At 42.0% G+C, this 18,016-nt stretch overlaps 9 protein-coding genes across 9 annotated transcripts; 6 read left to right on the top strand and 3 right to left on the bottom strand. All coding sequences in view use genetic code 12, as the record gives it.

Annotated features, from left to right (window-relative positions):
* Positions 1–1,402: 1,402 nt before the first annotated feature.
* On the bottom strand, positions 1,403–2,695 carry PGUG_04608 (uncharacterized protein; the record flags this gene model as incomplete). Its single annotated transcript, XM_001483829.1, has 1 exon — positions 1,403–2,695. The coding sequence occupies one exon, from the start codon at positions 2,693–2,695 to the stop codon at positions 1,403–1,405; it is 1,293 nt and encodes a 430-aa protein (XP_001483879.1).
* A 473-nt stretch (positions 2,696–3,168) lies between these two features.
* Positions 3,169–6,150, top strand: PGUG_04607 (uncharacterized protein; the record flags this gene model as incomplete). Its single annotated transcript, XM_001483828.1, has 1 exon — positions 3,169–6,150. The coding sequence occupies one exon, from the start codon at positions 3,169–3,171 to the stop codon at positions 6,148–6,150; it is 2,982 nt and encodes a 993-aa protein (XP_001483878.2).
* Positions 6,151–6,690: 540 nt separating this feature from the next.
* On the bottom strand, positions 6,691–8,481 carry PGUG_04605 (uncharacterized protein; the record flags this gene model as incomplete). The annotated part of the gene is made up of 1 exon (XM_001483826.1): positions 6,691–8,481. One exon carries the CDS (start codon positions 8,479–8,481, stop codon positions 6,691–6,693), a length of 1,791 nt encoding a protein of 596 aa, XP_001483876.2.
* On the top strand, positions 6,986–7,606 carry PGUG_04606 (uncharacterized protein; the record flags this gene model as incomplete). The annotated part of the gene is made up of 1 exon (XM_001483827.1): positions 6,986–7,606. The coding sequence occupies one exon, from the start codon at positions 6,986–6,988 to the stop codon at positions 7,604–7,606; it is 621 nt and encodes a 206-aa protein (XP_001483877.2).
* A 737-nt stretch (positions 8,482–9,218) lies between the features above and the next one.
* PGUG_04604 (uncharacterized protein) lies at positions 9,219–9,881 on the top strand (the record flags this gene model as incomplete). Its single annotated transcript, XM_001483825.1, has 1 exon — positions 9,219–9,881. The coding sequence occupies one exon, from the start codon at positions 9,219–9,221 to the stop codon at positions 9,879–9,881; it is 663 nt and encodes a 220-aa protein (XP_001483875.2).
* Positions 9,882–10,035: 154 nt separating this feature from the next.
* Positions 10,036–11,874, top strand: PGUG_04603 (uncharacterized protein; the record flags this gene model as incomplete). Its single annotated transcript, XM_001483824.1, has 1 exon — positions 10,036–11,874. The coding sequence occupies one exon, from the start codon at positions 10,036–10,038 to the stop codon at positions 11,872–11,874; it is 1,839 nt and encodes a 612-aa protein (XP_001483874.2).
* Positions 11,875–13,138: 1,264 nt separating this feature from the next.
* On the top strand, positions 13,139–14,917 carry PGUG_04602 (uncharacterized protein; the record flags this gene model as incomplete). The annotated part of the gene is made up of 1 exon (XM_001483823.1): positions 13,139–14,917. One exon carries the CDS (start codon positions 13,139–13,141, stop codon positions 14,915–14,917), a length of 1,779 nt encoding a protein of 592 aa, XP_001483873.2.
* Positions 14,918–15,041: 124 nt separating this feature from the next.
* PGUG_04601 (uncharacterized protein) lies at positions 15,042–16,460 on the bottom strand (the record flags this gene model as incomplete). The annotated part of the gene is made up of 1 exon (XM_001483822.1): positions 15,042–16,460. The coding sequence occupies one exon, from the start codon at positions 16,458–16,460 to the stop codon at positions 15,042–15,044; it is 1,419 nt and encodes a 472-aa protein (XP_001483872.2).
* A 21-nt stretch (positions 16,461–16,481) lies between these two features.
* On the top strand, positions 16,482–17,987 carry PGUG_04600 (uncharacterized protein; the record flags this gene model as incomplete). The annotated part of the gene is made up of 1 exon (XM_001483821.1): positions 16,482–17,987. The coding sequence occupies one exon, from the start codon at positions 16,482–16,484 to the stop codon at positions 17,985–17,987; it is 1,506 nt and encodes a 501-aa protein (XP_001483871.2).
* Positions 17,988–18,016: the final 29 nt, after the last annotated feature.

Here is an 18,016-nt window from a genome sequence, read left to right as displayed (position 1 = left end):
GATAATCTATCGATACGAGTTGGTGAATGTAATTCGTTTGTTGAAATGTCATGCTACTGATGTCGATCATGTTTTTATTTTCGGAAAGATCTGCTACCAACTGGATATCTGGAGACTACATTTGAGAGGAGCACATGCTATTCTCGAGAAATGTGATACGCTTTACAGTTACATTTCGAATTCTGGTGAAAGAGATATTCAGACAGAGAATGCTATACACATGTTTTGCTTTGCCAAAAATTGGTTTGTGAGCTCTGAAACTATAGCCTGTTTGTCGGCTCCGAATGGAGGCGCTGTGAAGAATATCAGCAGCTTGAGAAAGCTATTGGGCTATACTGGTGGTTCACCTGAAGATGGTTTTCTTGTAGGTGGATTCAACCTCATAAAGTGCTATTCTCAGCTGCTTACACCTGTGTTTGTCGAGGTGATTCTCTTCATCATAAATTTCAAAAGTACCACGGGGATTCTGCTTACGGGAAGCGAAGGTATTTTGCAAGATTTGCAATACTCTGAAGAATTAGGACAAGTCTTGGTGAGAACCTCTTGAAAAAAATTCAAGCAGTAGAAACCCAAGAATTGGATTTGCTGAGCATCAAGGACCATGTGTTGCGAGCATACATGAAGGCATGCAATAGGGCGTATTGCTGTGCTCTCAAAATATACATTTGGTCTGTATTTTTGGGCAAATCCGTTTACGGAATTGAGGTTCAGCGTTGCGTTCAAACTATAGAGGAGCAGTTGGTCACAATGCACGAGATAATGAGATTTGGATTGTGTATCCATTGGCCTTTATTCATTGCAGCCTTATGTGCTCCGCCAGGAAATCAAAGGAAAGTCCTCATGGGGGCTTTAAAGTCAATTTCCAACAACGGCACTTTCGTGGCCCAAAATACCGTCAATCGGGTCCACAGTTACTGGGATATTATAGACAAGGGAGGAATGATCCAGGAAAAAGATTTTGACAGTATAACTATGTGAAGATCCAAAGCATATATTAATTTATCTATCAGAAGCGGATCTCGCCAACACAATTACATTGTCCTTTGATAGAACACTCACAATTGGGTCGAGCTGAAGATCTTTGTCGGTAACTTCAGAGTACGGCACAATTCCCTTGGCTCGGCACTCTTCTTCGGTGAAGGTTCCAAAGTAATCAAACTCGTCTTCTTCTAAAACGTCTTTATGAGGCCAGATGTATGACGAAACGATAACCAAAAAGAATGAGATACAGTATTCGAAAACGGTGTTTCCGTAGTAAAAGTTTCGAATACCTGTGCTCACTTTAATTGACGGGGTGACACTATTGATCAAGCCTGGCAAAGCAGGAGCAAACGCAATCACCCAAATGATCAAGTATCGGTAGTTAACTCCATGGAAATACCAGTACTTACCCTGTTTATCATCAGAGTACAAGTTGGACAATTTCAAGTGTTTTTTTTCGGACAATCCAGAAATCGGCAATGATGATACCAACGATAGGTGACATGAACACAGAAAACGACGACATGACGGTAACGAAAGTTGAAGATGTGTTGTAAAAATCCCAAGGTTGGACTACCCACGATAAGAGGGCGGTGACTATACTGCCTCGAGTGATATTAAAGTATCGTGGAAGCAAGCCAGATAAATCCATTCCACCAGCATAACCATTTCCCATGGTATTGAAGCAGATTTGTGACATTGTAAAAATTGTCCCTGCAAAGAACGCTGCCGCTCTTGAAGTGGCACTATAATCTCTTTCCAACCAGAACATGATCAACTGGTTGGGTTGCCATATGTCCAAGCCGTATCTGGCCTGGAAAGCCGAGGCCGAAACGAGACCCATCAATGGCACAATGGTACCAACAACCACTAACGAGAAAATAGTGCCATATAACGACGACCATGTCTTTTTAGAGAACCTCGTGAAGTCAGACTGATTGGAGACTCCAGCAGAAAGACTTCCGTACCACGAACTTATACCATAGATCCAGTACCAACCTCTTGTAGAAGAGCTCATTTTCGAGGAAGCGTGCATCAACGGACCACCGTTACCCCCATTTCTTGCTACTGCCCAGATCGTCATTCCTAGCATTGCAAAGAACGTCAACGAGCAAGACACCATCAATATCTTGTTGAATCTTTCTGGTTTCAAGAGTAATGGAGGAAGAGAAATTAGCTGGAAAATGACAAATCCCACCAATTGCTGGGTATTCATGTGTACCGATTCTGGAATGGTGTTTTTCATCGTCAAGTAACTGTGGCTCCAGGATGCAAAAACACAGCTTAGACACAAAGACCCAAGATACGCTTGAGACCCAAACCACACCACCGACAAGATGATTCTGATAATAATTCCGATGGAGGAGCCTCGGATCCCAAACACCACTCTTTGCGAGATGGTATAACCGATGTGAAAGTACCCGCCAGGGGCAGCGTTTAAAAGAGCCAACGCAGAAATAATGACATTTCCAATAAGAATAATACCGATGGTTTCACCAACCGAAAGTCCCAAAGAGAGTAAGGAAGATGCTCCTGTCCACGAAGAAATCGTAACGTTTGTGATAGACCAGTAGAAAGTGAGCGACCACACACCCCATGTTCGTCTTTTGGGACCCATTGGAATCACATCTTTATTTCTCAAATAGGTAACTTTTTCAACGCCTTCTCCCGGCGAGACCTCGAGAAACTTGAGAGCTTTGGCTATAGTTGACATATCAGACGCTCACGATTCGGTATTTGCGTTTTCATGGATGCGAATGCAAGTTATAAACTTCAACGTCGGCGACCTAAATCGAGTATAACATGATATTTTGATTGATAGTAAAACTTTCTGAAATGGGTAATAATTGCGAGATCGCGGAACGTCGATGCGGAACGCCGATGCAGGTTTATGCGCCTCGTATCTCGATAAGGTTTGACACAATGCACGAACAGATTTCGGCGGTTTAATTTTGCATGCCGCGCTTTCCGCGCCATTCATTTAGCGCACGGCCCCAAACCATTGCGTGGTGCGGGGGTCGCATTTGCGTATCAGATGCCAATTTGGATCGAGCCGGATATTAGGAATTATTTCCATTTTGGGATGGCTCGCAATATATTCCAAATGCGGCGGTTGCAAACCGGCGCATCGTATTGCTATATTTAATCCCATGGAAGCTCTACTCTTTCTCTACTTTCAGAGTTGCGATGTCTGACAAAAACTTGTTGATTGGAATTGACGTTGGAGGCACCAATACCGATTCGGTGTTGCTTGATCCCTCCAAGTTTGCATCCGAAACCCGAGGAGTTATCGCTTATCACAAGTCTTCTACTACCGCAGACGTTTCAGGAGGCATTTCTGATGCTCTCGATAACTTGCTGGTTGAGAAAAACGGATACTCTCCAAATAATGTGTTGGCTGTAACCATCGGAACCACCCATTTCATCAATGCTGTTATCGAGCAAGATCGAGCAAGATTGGCACCAGTGGCCGTGATCCGTTTATGTGGTCCCTACTCGAAGGGATCTGGACCATTTTCCGATTTTCCTGCTGGATTGACGAAAATCATCAAAGGTTATACAGCGTTCGTGAATGGAGGTCACCGGGTGGATGGTAACGAAATCCAGCCTTTAGACGAAGCTCTGATTTTGGAACATGCCACTAAGATCAAAAGTCTTGGAATCAAGTCGGTGGCTATTGTTGGAATCTTTTCCATCATCAATAAAACCCACGAGCAAAGAGCGGCCGAATTGGTGCGACTGGTGATGCCCGATGGTGACATTGTCATGTCTCATACGGTGTCCCGGATTGGTCTTATTCCTCGTGAAAATGCCTCGATTTTGAATGCTTCGGTGATGTCTTTTGCAGGAAAAATCATCAGGTCGTTTATCAGATCTGTGCGTTCGAAAGGTTTCAAGTGTCCCATAATGTTGACCCAGAATGACGGAACCGTGTTAACGGTGAGCGAGGCTCTTCAAACTCCAATCCGGACATTCTCTTCGGGAGCCACCAACTCCATGAGAGGTGCTGCCTTTCTCTGTGCTCAAGAAGGAGATATTCATGGCAAGACCATAGTTGTGGTTGACATTGGTGGAACCACCACAGATGTTGGTCTCCTCTTACCCTCTGGATACCCAAGACAGTCTATGTCGTATTCTGAAGTTGGAGGAGTTAGAGTTAATTTTTCAATGCCTCAAGTCGAAAGTATAGGTCTTGGAGGAGGGTCGATTGTGCGGGAAACCAAAGGAGAAATCACCGTTGGTCCTGATTCTGTGGGAGCAGACATTAAGCAAAGAGCCCTTGTGTTTGGAGGTGACACTGTTACGTCAACTGATGTCACAGTAGCAATTACTGAAGAAAAGTCCATGTTTGACCTCGGCGACAAAACCGAAGTTCAGAATTTGTTCAGTGACTCTTACAAAACCAAGTTCCAGCAGGTGGTCAAGACCAAGTTGGAAAGAGTCATAGACACAATTAGAACCAGCCCTGAACCTATTCCGGTTCTTTTGGTTGGTGGAGGTTCTTTTATCTCACCAACTACTTTGGATGGAGCTTCGAGTGTCCACCGACCACCATACTACCAAGTTGCCAATGCCATAGGTGCTGCCTTGGGTAAGTTATCTGCCTCTCTTCAGAAGATTGAGGTACTCGACAGCATTGCTGATAAAGACACTGTGATTGAAAAAATGAAGAAAGAAGTCACTGCTGATATAGTTGCCAAGGGCGCAGTTGAAGACTCAGTTGAAATAGTTGAGCTCTCTTATGACCCGGTACCATATGTGGACAGAACCTATACTTTTGAGATTAAAGTAGTAGGTGACATTGACTTTGAAAAGGTATCTGATACGCTTGAAGAGCTTGAAAGTGCAAACAAGACAAGCTTCATAGATTCAACTGAAGCCGAGCAAGAGGATACTTTCCACAAGAATTCTTCATACGCTGACAAAGATGTGTCTCATGCCGACCAAGCCAAAATCGACTACCAGGCGTATAAACCTTTCGTCAACGAACTGAGAGAGTGGATTATTTCCGAGACAGACTTGGAGTTTATCCGGATAGGAACCTATATTCTTGGTTGTGGAGGTGGTGGTACACCTTATCCTATCTTTTTGGAGATGAGAAACATGCTTCGAGATGGTGCCAAGGTGAGAGTTATCAACTTGCACGATGCTCCAAAGTATGCCAAAGGTGAAGGAAAGTTCATCACTGTGGGTTTTGCCGGCTCACCAACAGTTGCTGACGAACAACTCCAAGGTGATGAACTTTCTGATGCTGCAAACGCCTTGTTTGACTATTTGAAATCAAAGCCAGATGGAGTGTTCCCGCTTGAAATTGGTGGTGGAAATGGGTTCAAAGGAATGTACTGTGGAGCTTCGACCAAGTTGGATATTCCCGTCATAGATGCTGATCTTATGGGTAGAGCATACCCCACGCATGCTCAGATTCTACCATGTGCTCTCAAAGACGACTTGTACTTGAAGACCACATCTGTTTCTGATGGAAATGGAAATGACTTTTTGATAACTGGAGCCCAGTCCAATCTCTATGTGGAGAAAATGATGCGTGCTGCTTTGGCCGAAATCGGTGCTCATGTGGGAGTGGTCAATGTTCCAATGTCCAGCAACGATTTGGTTGACTACACGGTTCATCACTCTCTTTCCACTGCTTGGAGAATTGGCAGAGCCGTTCGTATTGCTCGCCAAAAGTTTGAAATCGAAAAGTTGCCAGAAAGAATCATTGAGTCTGTTGGAGGCCCAGTTACAGGAAGAAAGATTTTTGCCGGTAAGATTGTTGGTATCGAGAAGAAACTCTTTAAGGGGCATGTTTATGGAGAAGTCATTATTGAAAACGAGGAAAAGGACAAGATGGTTATTCCTTTCAAGAATGAAAATATTGTTGCGAAAGTCCAAAAAAATGGCTCCAAAACATGGGAAACGGTTTGTTCGGTTCCTGACTTGATTTCAGTATGTGATGCTGATAACGGAGAGGCAGTTGGAACTCCAGAATATCGATACGGAATCATGGTATTTGTATTGGCTTTCTCCCCTTCAGACTTGTGGATAAGTACTCAGAAGGCTTTGGATGTTGGAGGACCAAAGTTTTTTGGACCAGCTTTTGATGATGTTGAGTACAGTCCCGTTGGAAAGTATGTGCCACCAGTGTCGGTTATTGATGAATTTGGCAATTGAGGAGCACTTTTTTGGAGCTTGAGTCAAGCTAGAATTTTGAGAATTGGCACGAAGTTGAAGATTGTCTTGACATAAAAGTGTGTCTTGCTCGAGACAGATTTATTTGCAAATAAAATGTATAAAACAAACCACAGAATAACTCTTGGCTATTTCATAAAAAGCTTGTTGTGGTCGCTGTTTGAAGTTAGTATTACAGTTTTGAAGTGCGAAATTTTGCAGCCATTTTCATGAAAGACAGATTAGAGAGCAATACTCATTGACTCAAAAATGAAGGATATTAGAGCAATACGTACATGAAAAATCAGTGACACCATATTTGTACAACTAAGACAGAACTTAAATTATTTATTTGGGCATACAAAGCAGAGCCAATATACATGAGCTTACTTTATTCCGATGTGGCTATTAAGCGCCGGCAGTTAATGATAAAACATTCGGGGCTCTCCATAGTCACATTACTCAGAATCCACATTTTCCAAAAAAGCATTAGGCAATTTTCAGTTTCACTAAGTTTACGGTCTTTGACAAACCTCATATCTTTCACCTCTGTATCTTCGATGAAATCCGGCGATACAACGGAAGACCATCTTCGTCACTACGTTGTAGAACGAAATCAGGATGTTCAAAATCACCTCCGTATTTCAAATATTGAAGTGTTGATGGCATTTCTGAAACATCCAAGCTCTCCACTTCAGGTCCTAATTTCAACATCTCAAGTTTCCTTGCGTTCAACATCCCAAAGCTGAAGTCTTTCCATCCCACCTCTTCCAAGACTAGCGACCGAAGGTCCAGGTCGGCAGACACTTGCAAGTTAGAGAAGAAAGGATTATCGCTAATGAGCAAAGTCTGTATGCTTGAAGGAACATTGAACGATTCAAGCCTGTTATTTCCCAAGTCCAAAAATTTCAATGACTGTGGGATCAGGAGATCATCGATGGTCTCCAATCCATTTCCATATAAGTCCAACCACTCTAAACCTTGTGGTAATTTGATGGTAGCGTCACTGATCACTCCCAATGAAGCCATGCTCAAGTTCAATTTCTTCAACTTTGAATCAGGAGGAAAATTGATGCCCGAAATCTCCAAAGGGTCTCCAGAAAGGTCAATCTCTTCTAAAGAGGCAGGAAAAGTAAAGTTTGTCAACTTGCCTTTGGCTGAAATGTACATAGTTAATGTTTTGAGAGCTGGGGGTAAATCTTTCAAAGTAGATAGGTCAATCTCATTGCTGCCCACCAGTAGATCTTTGACTGTGTTTGAAACTCTGGGAAATGCGCTGAACAGATTTTCATTCAAGTTTAACGATATCAATTTGGGAGTATTGATACGAATTGCTTCTAGTTCGTTGCCGCTCAAGTTCATATCCGTACAGTCAGGAAGATCACATTTAAATTCAGTCAAATCGTTATCGGTTATAGATAACTTGACGAGAGTTTTGGGCAAATTGGTGGTTTCGTAGTGTTCTAAAGCACAGTCAGCCAACGTGAGGTCCAATAAGCCTTTTGGAAATACTATTTTTTTAACTCCACATTCTTCAGCGTACCTAATGTAAATCTTGGTCAAATTAGGAGGAAAAACCATCGAATTCAACTTTTTCAGTGGCCATTGAATTGAAAGTGTTTTCAAATTGGTAAATTTTGTAATATCGTTAATCACTTCACCTCCTATAATGCTAATTTCTTCTAGCTCAGGAGACATATCATTCGTCATACTTCCGAAAAATCCAACTCGGCGTAGCTTACTCGACTTGAGCATATGTCCAAGTCTGTGACTCTCTCTATCGGTAACGACGAGTTCTTCAAGTTCGTCATTCCACAATGTATCTTGCAATATGTCATCCCCGAACAACGTCATACAAAAGAGTGAGCTGTAACAGTTTGCTTGACAGTGCGGGCTGTTACTCACGACCAAAGACCTTAACTGCTGCAACCGAGGTTGAGGATGTCGCCAGACAATTTTGCAATCCACCAACGATAATTTATTCAAGTTGTATGGGAGACTTGAGATCACGCCATTGAACAATGTAAGCTCTTGAAGCGAATGATCAAGGCTAACTACAACTCTAATTTCATCTCCACGAAAGCTCCTTAAATTCTCAAAGTGATCCAAATTGACATCGATTAAACAAAAGCTTCTAAACTCCAAATGAGTTATGATGTTTCTAACATCGCTATTTGCAAGCAAAGAAAAACATTGTTCATCAAGGTACCTCGTTGAGACCTCTATCTTTACTTCCTTTTGTGCTGTGTGTTTTGACTGTATTATTCGAATGGCATTTAGCATCTCCAGAATTGACATAATGTAAAACAGCAATTTCAACTCATTTTCATTCATTTTATGCTTGTCTTTTTTTACAGATTGCAGTTTCTATGGCCCTTGTTTCAAGGTGGGGATGGCAAATGGGGTATGACTCACTCTTATCTGCTGAAATGAACCCACAGTGTTCTCAGAGAATAAAGTTTGAAGGGAATTGACTCATGCGAAATATTTCATAAGCTTTATCGCTGAAGTTGTTCTAAGAGAAATTATCACTTCAGTTGCTTTTGAAGCAGCCCAGCAACTCTTTAATGAGAGAATATGTCCAATTCTTTTTGCAACATTCTCCAAAAATATAATCAAGTTGTTATCATACTGGGTAGCCATGAAACCACATTCAAGTGCAATTGAGATTAGCGATAGTAGAAAGTATCGCGTAAGCAGTCTCCGAAACAAGGTTAGCCTTTGCTGCCTTAGTCATTCTGTCCATTATACATTTGAGTGCAAAAAGGTCATGTAGAAGCGATACCAGCGTATTCAAATTTGACAGCCGACTATGAACAGTCTTAAGAGGTGACGAACATTGATGCACTAATTAACGTGGACAACAAACCTAATTTCTGGAGTCCACAATTTGGGTCTTGTTGAAAGCAAATTTCGAAATTGAAGAACGGGCTCGAACTTTATTGTGAGCGTACTTATTCTTTGTTGGTAATTAGGAGTGAATATAGTATCAATTCAATACTCCGCATTTTTTATTGAACAAATATATAAGTTAGATATAATGCGCAGTTTGAAATAGAGCATATTCAACGATGATATTGTCACGCTTAGCATTTTTGACAATTCTTTTTTTAAGTTGCCTATGTGATAATGCTACTGAGCAAGTAACTAGACAGGCAATAAGAGAGCAAATAATGCCCTGTTTGGAAAACACCAGTACTGAGGCTGTAGTTAATTATTACGCCAACTCAGTATTTATATACTTAAAGAATGACGAAAGTTTTTCTCCAAATTCGACACATAAGGAACTAGCTGACTGCTTGCACAATCGTACAGCGCCAGCGTCGGTACAAGTTATCGATGGGCCGATCTCAGAATCATCCAAGTATTACAACATTGTTGGGCAGGGTGAGAGAGATAACAGTTTTGACTACGAAAGCGATGATGCAACTGACAGTACGGGTGCATCAAGTGATTATAGTACAGACCTCAACCAGGGGATGGTAGCCATAGGTGATGAATCTAATGGAGTAATGAGGCCCATCAGTAACTATAAAAGAGACATACCGTATGCGACGTTTCATAGTATAGGTGATTGTGGTGGCGTCATTAAGAAACTGGGCACTTTCAAATATATTTATCAGTCAGTACTACCAAACGCGAATTCAATTGTACACTGGAGCATATTTTGGTTGCGAATTTTAAACATTAACAGCAACTTTAGAGAATGTTCCACCGAGTTTGTCATTCGTTAACGACAAAGCCATTATAATTGAGTCTGTGAACTTGAATTTTGGCGGCAAATCCATAAATTTCAGGAATCGAATTTCGTGATACTACCACCTTTAGTCGGCCGCGCATACCGGGAACCACGGCCGACTTACCGACGAGCTCGGTTTGAATGGGCCGATGCAGGATTTAATGCAAGATAAAGGGTTCCGCGCGTTACCGAGATTCCTCAAGGTTGCCATGTCGTGGTCAATTTGCAATCGTTCCATGATTAAGGGACCAGGCGTTCATGCCATTGGCTCCACACGAATAGCATGCTCGAATGTTTACCGTAGAAACGTGGGGGCTCTCTACTTTTCTTCAATGAGCAGAAATCTTAACAAGCTTGAGGAACTGAAGAAACCTGAGATTATCCAAAAGAGTTTTGTTGAATTGAAACCACCCAGTAAGGCTCAGAAGATTTGGAAAAACACAAAGAGGATCACTCTTTTTTCTTTGTTAGTTGGTGGTGGAATTTTGAGCTACTATGTCTATCTGGAGTCGCATCCAGGACAGCAAGAGAAACAGGCACCATTTTTCAAGAATGGTCAAAAGAAGAAAACTATTGTTATTTTGGGCTCAGGCTGGGGCTCAATGTCTTTCCTCAAGAACTTGGATACCTCGTTGTACAATGTTGTGTTGGTTTCTCCCAGAAATTACTTTCTTTTCACTCCATTACTACCATCCTGCCCAACAGGAACCGTTGAAATTAGGTCCATTATAGAGCCTGTTCGTGCTATTACTCGAAAGCTCAAGGGTGAAGTTACCTATATGGAAGCCGAAGCCACGGAAATTGACCCAGTAACCAAGAAAATTACTGTCAAGCAGTCCACTACCGTTCATTCTGGCCATTCGGGAGACGATTCCAGCTCCACAAAGTCAACTGTAGACTATGGTGGAATGGAAGAAATCACCACTTCGGTCGATTACGATTATTTAGTTATAGGTGTGGGTGCCCAGCCTTCAACATTTGGTATACCTGGTGTGGCAGCTCACTCAGTTTTCTTGAAGGAAATCACCGATGCCGTCACCATCAGAAAACGCTTGATGGATGTCATTGAGGCTGCCAACATCTTACCCAAAGACGACCCGGAAAGAAAACGCTTGCTTAATATCGTCGTTTGTGGAGGTGGACCAACTGGTGTTGAAGTTGCCGGTGAATTGCAAGATTACATCGACCAGGATTTGACGAAATGGATGCCTGAGGTTGCTTCCGACTTGAAAGTGACTGTTGTGGAAGCCAAATCTCGTGTATTAAACACTTTTAGCGACAATTTGGTTCACTATACCCAGGATATCTTCCAGGACACCAACATTGACTTACGAACAGACACTAGGATCAAAGAAGTGAACGATAGAATGGTCATGGGTACTAGACATGCCAAGGGAGGCGATGAATATGTCGAATTTCCTTACGGATTGTTAATTTGGGCAACTGGTAATGCTCCAAGAGGAATTGTTACGTCGTTATTTTCCAAGATCGATGCACAACGCAATGCTAAGCACGGACTTTTCGTGGATGACAGGTTGTTAGTCAATGGTACCGACAATATTTACGCCTTGGGTGACTGTTCAACCTTGAAATACGCTCCAACAGCTCAAGTTGCTTTCCAAGAAGGAATCTTTTTGGGCAAACACTTTAAAGCGTTGCATGAAATTGACACTTTGAACTACAGGATTGAGAATGCTCATGCCAACGATAATGTCGAAAGCTTAAAGAGAAGGGTTGACCGTTTGCAAAAAAACTTGCCCATCTTTGTCTACAACCACAAAGGATCTTTGGCTTACATTGGTTCAGAAAGAGCTGTTGCTGATCTTGTATGGGGTTCGTGGTCAAAAGTTTCGACTGGGGGATCCTTCACGTTTTTGTTCTGGAGATCCGCTTATATCTACATGTGTCTTTCCGTCAAGAACCAAATTCTTGTGTGCATTGATTGGGCGAAAGTGTACATGTTTGGCAGAGATTGTTCAAAGGAATGATGATTATTTGACAAAATAGTAGTTAGATTAAGGTATTGTGAATGATAGACTAATCTTGGATTTGTTACTTGCGGAGTGATGCTAGTATTGATATTTAGAAGCAACACCATAGTTTGATCCGAATTTTTAAAAATTGCAGAAATGTAAAATTTTGCAATATTGAAGAAATATATATCAGATCGTTCATACTGCTTATACATTAGTACTCTGCATGTTACTTCCACCAACTCACTGCTTCAATTTTCTTCAACTACTCTACATCTTTAATTTTCCAAATTTCGCAGCCAAATATTTTCATGGCTATTTCAGTAATATAAAGAGTCCAAGACCAACTTAGATGAAAGTAGTATTCTGTTCGATAGAAAATGTTGAGAAACAGCTAACTTGAGCTCCAATAAAAGTAGAACTTGGGTGCCAAAACTCAAATAGACTTCTTAACTGAAAGATCCAGTATTGATCCGAGGTCAAATGAAGAGCCAAATTACATCCTACTTGACTGTCTGTTAATTCCAAGAAGCCAATCTCTCTTTGTATGCTTCTTCAGGCAATTACTTTTGATCTGACCTGGCTGGTGTTAGTACTCAGTTCTACGTCAAACTGCAATACTAAGATTCCAGGTTACCTATATCAGCTATTAAAACGTTCTAGCTTTCTCGCTTGCAACATGCATTCTTTGACAATTTACGCTCGATGCGTATTTGGAATCTACGTTGTATCTACTTTGTGAACCTAATGTAAAATGGTCAGTTCTCTTTTCCACTTGTATAGCGCTTTTAACCAATGATGTGAGTTACAACAAACACCATTTTCTCTGGAACCACCTCCAGATAACTAAGTCAAGATTTCGTACTAATTGCTTAAAGCTTAAATACTATCATCAAACTCAAAACAGATAATAACTCATTATCTTAGTTCGAGAAACTAAAGTTATACAAGAGGCAATGAGAACAGCTAGAAGGTAAGTATATCAGTTTCAGCCTCAATCTATATACTCATTGACCATTTTATATTTTGAGTTTGTTCAATCTAAATTAGTTCGCAATCTATGCTATGGTATTTACCATTTTCGTATGTTGTATTTTATGACTCGGTTCAATGAGCGCCAGTATCCTTACAGTGCTTCAACCACATATCTTTACGGGAATTATACACTTGGCAATAAGAACCTAAAATCAAGGTTCCTCATATTTCACTCTTCGGAACCACTTCCTATTTCGCACTTCCATAATTTGCAGCAAAAGTGCGACTTTCTTCATAAACTTTAATGGTAGTTGCATGTTCTCCGTGCCGGAAACGGAAGATCAAATGCGATGGAAATAAGCCTTTCTGTTTCCAATGTAAACAGCGACTACAACACTGTTCATATGACAGAATAAGTGACAAAAGAAAACGGTCTCATGCTGAATTTGAAGAGTTGACAAAGCGATACGAGCGAGCCAAAGAACTCATAGCCGCCATTGCTGAAGGTGGAAAGAAGAGTGAAGAAGTGGTGAAAATGCTTCAGCTGGACCTGAACGACTCGAAAAGCTTCAAAAGTGAAGAAACTAGCCCACAAGTTCCGTTCGAGAATATCGAATTTGAGAATAAGTTACTTCGATCGGATGGTCATGGAAAGCTTAGTTTCTACGGAGAAACTTCCAATGTACCAATGATAGTGAAGGATGTTCCTAAAGAGCGCAGAACTGTACCATCGCTTTCTTATGACTTTTTGAGAGTAAATTCAACAATCTTCACTGGAACCCTGGAGGAAAAGGTGCTTGAACTTCTCACGTTGTACTTTTCATGGCAGCATACTTACTACAACATCTTCAACAAGGGGCTCTTTCTACGAGATATGCAAACCAATGGGCCGTTTTTCTCGGAATTTTTGCACCATTCAATCTTATCTCATGCTGTCCATTTTTCTGACCAATACGAAGAGGGCAATGAATTGAACGATCCTTTCTACAAAAGAGCCATAGCAATGCTCCCAGATGAGCTTGAAAATGCATCGATAACAACAATTCAGGGCCTATTGCTTCTAGCCAGTAAAGAATCTGGAGTAGGCAATATTAGTTTAGGGTGGATTCATTCGGGAATTGCATTCAGAATAGCAATCGATCTTGGACTCCATCTCGACGGAACAAAGTTGAAAAGCGACGGAACGATACTGGAAGACGAAGACAACGTTCGACAGGACACGTTTTGGGGATGCTACATTTTTGACCATGGATGGAGCTTCTATCTTGGGCGACCATCTGCCATGAACGAATTGGACATTTTGTTAGAATTTCCTAATTATACCTACGAGAGCCCTGTGCAATGGGCACCATTTTATGAAAATGACGGAGAGCACGAGGGAGAACTTGTTGATTTCTACCCCAAGAACACTCGAACCGCTATCATAAAGCTCTACTTGATTTTGAAGGAAATCATCAGCTCGATTTATTCCCAAAGTTTCAAGAAAAATAGTAAGCAAAACTACCTTGAAGCTCTAGAGGTATGCCATCAGAGACTCGTTGAATGGCAGGCAGAACTTCCCAACCCACTTCAATATAATGACGCAATAATGCACCCAGCGGTCATCATGGTGCACACCATGTATCATTCGGCAATTGTGTTTTTGTTTCGACCATTTTTCAAGCTTGGGGGTCAAGACTGGACGCACAGCAATATCCCAGATCCTTTAGTCAAGGGCAAGACCAGTGCAAATTCTATCATTGATCTTCTAGGGAGATACAGGGATTCATATTCGCTAAGAAAAATCCCAAATCTCGCCGTATATGTTAGCTCAACAGCAACTACTGTTTTTCTAGCAATTACCTCACTTGGTATAGCTGCAAATGTCACCGAGCTCTCAACATGCCGCACAATTCTATGTGAATTATGCAAATCATGGCCTGATGCAAATTCCATATACAAAATATTGAACGATAGATTGGAGGGTAACATAGAACAAGAGGCCCTGGTCATGACCAAGTGGGACGATTATCAATTTAACGATCTACAGGATTTGCTTTTTGGGTCAGACTTCTACATAGACTGGAGCAATCTAAGCCCATAAGAATGAATTACATCAAAGCCAAGAACGCCGTTTCTTTGATTCGGATTAGAGAATAACTGTATTATTAGATTAGTGGAATAAATATTCTTATTCTCTCGCTTTCTCGACATTTCTTCACTATACATTAGGACTTGGTAGAATGGACCTCCACCGCATTTGAATTCTTCTCGAGATCTACCTCAGGTTCCTCCTCCTCCAATTGGCTCTGGACATCAGCTGGAGGAACCACCTCCTCTTCCTTGTCGTAGTTAGTCTGGTTCACCTTCCATGCTGCGATGAACATCAATGGCATGCTGAAGAGCATCATTCCGAAATTTGCACCCATTTGTTTCACAAACGGAATACTAAGCGACGATATTCCAAACGAGATAGCTGACCCAGCAGACTGCACAGCCTTATAGTAGCCCGCACAGCGGGCCAACTTGTAGGACTCATTGGAAAGTGTTCCCATAATCCAGTAGCACCAACACTGCCACATTGCATCGGAAATTCCATACATAAAGTAGAGAACAAAAGGACCTCCGAATTTAGAACTTGTCCAATCAACATTAGGAGGAGTTGAATGCATGTCGAATTGAGTTTGGAAGATTGCTCCTCCGATCCAGGTAGCAGTAACAAAGACGCATGTCACTATCAAGGCTATTATCCCGCGCTTTCTTCTCAGAATTCTTTGGTTGTCGAGAATCAATCCAAGACCAAAAGTACCGAGAATTTGCGTAAGCCAGTAAACCATCGAGTTCAACGCTCTTGTTCTCAATGAGAAATAGAAGGCATTGATACCAAACTGATATGAATAAAAGAAATTGCTGGCAAAAAAAGCCGGGAACAAGACCACTAGTCTCCATTCCTTCAAAAGCTTAAATGTGTCGATCACCTCTCTCTTGAAAGACGTTTGACGAAAGTGCTCAAGAGGTCTTCCATCGCTTCTTCTCACCTGTTGGGGGTTTAATAAAAGTAGAGAAACGCAACATCCCACAACCATTATCGCGATGAAGGCCACATAAGTACCGGTAGCAACTCCTGAAGTATCTGCGGTATTCAAGTTTTGACACAATCCAATGAGACCACCGATGGCAGCTCCAATAGAAAGCATACTCCATGTCAATGCAAATGCCTTCGCCTTATCTTTTTCCTCGGCGTAAGACATAATAACCATTCCATGAACAGACCAGAGCATACCAGCAGAAATTCCACAAAGTGCTCCACCAGCAACAACAAACCCAGTGTTGCCAGTCTTATCAAGACTCCACAACGAACCAATGTACAAAGTGTAACCGATGGTACCCAAGAAAAATGTAAGCTTTGCACCCAAAGTGTTAACGATAGAACCACCCATGAAACCAACCACCGCGAAACATCCATAAAGAGCCGCAAGAGCTTGATTTGTCAACCACGCGAGCGATGCTTTTTGTCCTCCAGCACCAATAGCAGTTATAGCATCAAACATACCTGGCTGGGTGAAGAGAACGCACCCCACAAAGACGACTTGTGTGATGGGAAGCTTCCAAATCCGAGAAATTGATTTCATCTTTTGTGCTAACATTGTACCCACGACTCGATATTAATGAAAGAACTAGACGGGTGCTTATTATATAGTCCAGGATGGCATAGGGTGTTAAGTATCTGTTCGCTGATAACCATGTCGATGAGCGCGGAGAACGGCGCCGCGGAGATCTTGCCCGCGTTTACCCCACCATGCAATGCACGATTTGCGACGGAGATGATGTCCGATGATTGCAAGAAAATATATAAATCACCGTACTGCCTCTTCCCACCAGCAATGATTGCTTTCGTCGAGGAGCTTGACGTCAATGTCATGGGGTTGAACTCCGGAACCTCCATTGACGGAATTGATGTGGTATTGTGTCGATTTAGACAGGCTTCTGTCACCGCTCCGTTGCATTTAAGTGTCGTAAAATACGATGAGATGGAAATGCCAGCAGAGTTGAAGGAACGTGTGTTGAGAATGATCAAGGAAAACTCTACGTCTTTGGAAGAGGTGTCTCAAATCTCGGCTCTCCTAGGAATGGCGTTTGCCAAAGCTGCGTCGGACTTTTGTACCAAGCATAGCATTGACAAGAGCTCCATCGATATAATCGGCTCTCATGGTCAAACCATGTGGTACGTGCCAGTCCCCAATCCCAAGAACAACCAGTGTCGTTCTGTGATGACGTTGGGTGAAGCATGCTACATAGCTCAAGAAATGGAAACCACGGTAGTTTCAGACTTTAGAATTTCTGAGCAAAGTGTGGGCCGTCAAGGTGCTCCTATGATAGCTTTCTTTGATAGCTTGTTGCTTGTTCATCCTACAAAGCTTAGAGCATGCCAGAACATTGGAGGCATAGCCAATGTCTGTATAATCTATCCAGAGAACAAAGGCGGTTTGAAGAAATGTTTCGACTACGATACTGGACCAGGAAACGTCTTTATCGATGCCGCCATGCGTCATTTCACAAACGGTGAACAAGAATACGATAAAGATGGAGAATGGGGAAAACAAGGAGAAGTGGACCAGGAAATGGTCGATGAGTATTTGGCTCAGGAATACTTTCAACGTCAACCACCAAAGACCACTGGAAGAGAATATTTTGGAGACCAAGAAGCACTTTCTTTGATTGAAAAAGGGTTGCAAAAAGGACTCCTGAAATATTCGGTGATTGCAACTCTTACGAGAATCACGGCTCAGTCCATAGTCAACGACTACCGTCGATATGCTCCCGGTCCAATAGACGAATTGTTTCTCTGCGGAGGTGGAGCTTTCAATCCGAACATAACTGAGTTTATTCAAAGTTCCTTCCCTGATATGAAACTCATTCTTCTTGACGAAACAGGAATTAGTGGAAGTTCCAAAGAGGCTGTAACATTTGCATTCCAAGGACTCGAAGCCATTTTGGGAAGACCTTTAATAGTCCCAGATAGGGTCGAATCATCTACCCCAGTTGTGGTAGGTAAAGTTGCACCGGGAAAAAACTATCGTCATTTACAAAAGCTTTCATCACAGTTCTCACTCAGTGTTGGTGACTTGGGACACCTTCCACCCGTAACGAAGCTTGTAGTTGATACTGAGTGATCTAGTGTTCAATACAAAAAGAATTTCTC

The sequence above is a fragment of the Meyerozyma guilliermondii genome, genomic scaffold (genome assembly GCF_000149425.1).
Source record: "Meyerozyma guilliermondii ATCC 6260 scaffold_5 genomic scaffold, whole genome shotgun sequence".
NCBI classification, from domain to species: domain Eukaryota; kingdom Fungi; phylum Ascomycota; class Pichiomycetes; order Serinales; family Debaryomycetaceae; genus Meyerozyma; species Meyerozyma guilliermondii.
Note: the sequence above shows the minus strand (reverse complement) of the source record. Positions and strands in the feature narration are given on the sequence as shown.